The following is a 1,313-nucleotide window of genomic DNA, read 5'->3' as shown; positions in this document are numbered from 1 at the left end:
GCACTTTGCCAGGAGATGTGCACACACACAAGCCCACGCTAGGTCCCAGCTGGTACCAGAGCCCAGGAATCCTGGGCGGTCGGTGCACGAGGTGGGGGCTCCCCTGCTGCAGCACAGCCCACGGGCAGCTCGCTCTGTCCTCCCGATAAGCTTCAAAGGGCCCCGCCATGAGCCGTGCCATGCCGAAACGCTTCCAGGGATGTGCCTGGGGGCTGCGCCGAGTGGTGCCAGGCTCGGCTGGGGTGCTGAGGGAGGACCCGGCGCGCTTCCCGAATGACCCGCCGCATCCCTGCTCCCCTCCACAGCTGGAGAGGTACATCCAGACGAGCATGAAGCCAGAGATGGTGCAGCTGCGGCAGACGGCGGGGCAGAACCAGACTGCCACCATGCTGGAGATCGGCAGCACCCTCCTCAACCAGAGCGCTGAGCAGAGCCGCAAGCTCACCGACGTGGAGGCCCAGGTAGGAGGTGACCGGGGCGCATGGCACGTGTGTCCTCACGTCCCCACCACCCCTGAAATGGTGGTGGGCGACACGGTTTCTCTGTTGCTAGAAGTGAGTCGATTCCCTGAGGTGATGCATGGTTTAATGCACCGGTGTGCAGAGGTACCAGGGATGTGTGCCAGGGAGCCGTGAACCCGGTGACACTGAGGACATGGTGTGGCTCCGGCTGCTCACGCCAACGCTCCCCTCTGCTCTTGGGGCAGGTGCTGAACCAGACGTCGCGCATCGAGATGCAGCTGCAGGAGAACTCCCTGTCCACCACCAAGCTGGAAAAGCAGCTGCTGCTGCAGACGAATGAGATCCACAAGCTGCAGAACAGGAACAAGTAGGACCTGGGGTGACCTGGGGACCCCCACAGCCCCTGCACCCCGAGGGGAGGCTGGTCTCTCCCACCCCAGGAGCACAGCTGCGCTTTGGGGGAGGGGGGGGCTTGAACCCCTCCAGGGGCTGGCCGGGGTCCCTGGGGGATTGCACAGCCCCGGCACAGCCCCTTGGGCTTTGATTGCCCCTTCGCTAAGCACATCCCAGAGGTGCCAGGCAGGGTGCGATTCGGCGGGTACAGCGAGGGATGGGAACAGCTCTGGGTCCCCACAGATGTGCTGGGGCACTGCAGCTGGGGCTGGGTCTGCTCTGCCACCCTCTCCCTGCCCGGCTGCTCGACATAGGCACAGCCGCCCCCCCATCACCCCTGCCTCCCCCTTTCAGCATCCTGGAGGTGCGGGTGCTGGAGATGGAGACGAAGCACCAAGCGGAGCTGGCGGGGGCCCGATCGGAGCAGGAGAAGCTGTCGGGACCGGTGAGCCGGCAAGG

At 65.5% G+C, this 1,313-nt stretch overlaps 1 protein-coding gene across 1 annotated transcript in view; it reads left to right on the top strand.

Moving 5' to 3' along the window:
- Positions 1–167: 167 nt before the first annotated feature.
- The window catches only part of LOC104294000 (angiopoietin-4-like), a 3,738-nt gene continuing 2,592 nt past the window's right edge, over positions 168–1,313 (top strand). Inside the window, 3 exon segments of the mRNA XM_009893555.1 lie at positions 168–461; positions 707–828; positions 1,209–1,312. Coding sequence (XP_009891857.1) covers positions 168–461; positions 707–828; positions 1,209–1,312 — 520 coding nt within the window.

The sequence above is a fragment of the Charadrius vociferus genome, unplaced genomic scaffold, assembly GCF_000708025.1.
Source record: "Charadrius vociferus isolate BGI_N301 unplaced genomic scaffold, ASM70802v2 scaffold259, whole genome shotgun sequence".
Taxonomy (NCBI): domain Eukaryota; kingdom Metazoa; phylum Chordata; class Aves; order Charadriiformes; family Charadriidae; genus Charadrius; species Charadrius vociferus.
The sequence above is the reverse complement of the archived record's forward strand: the minus strand, read 5'-3'. Positions and strand labels throughout refer to the sequence as shown.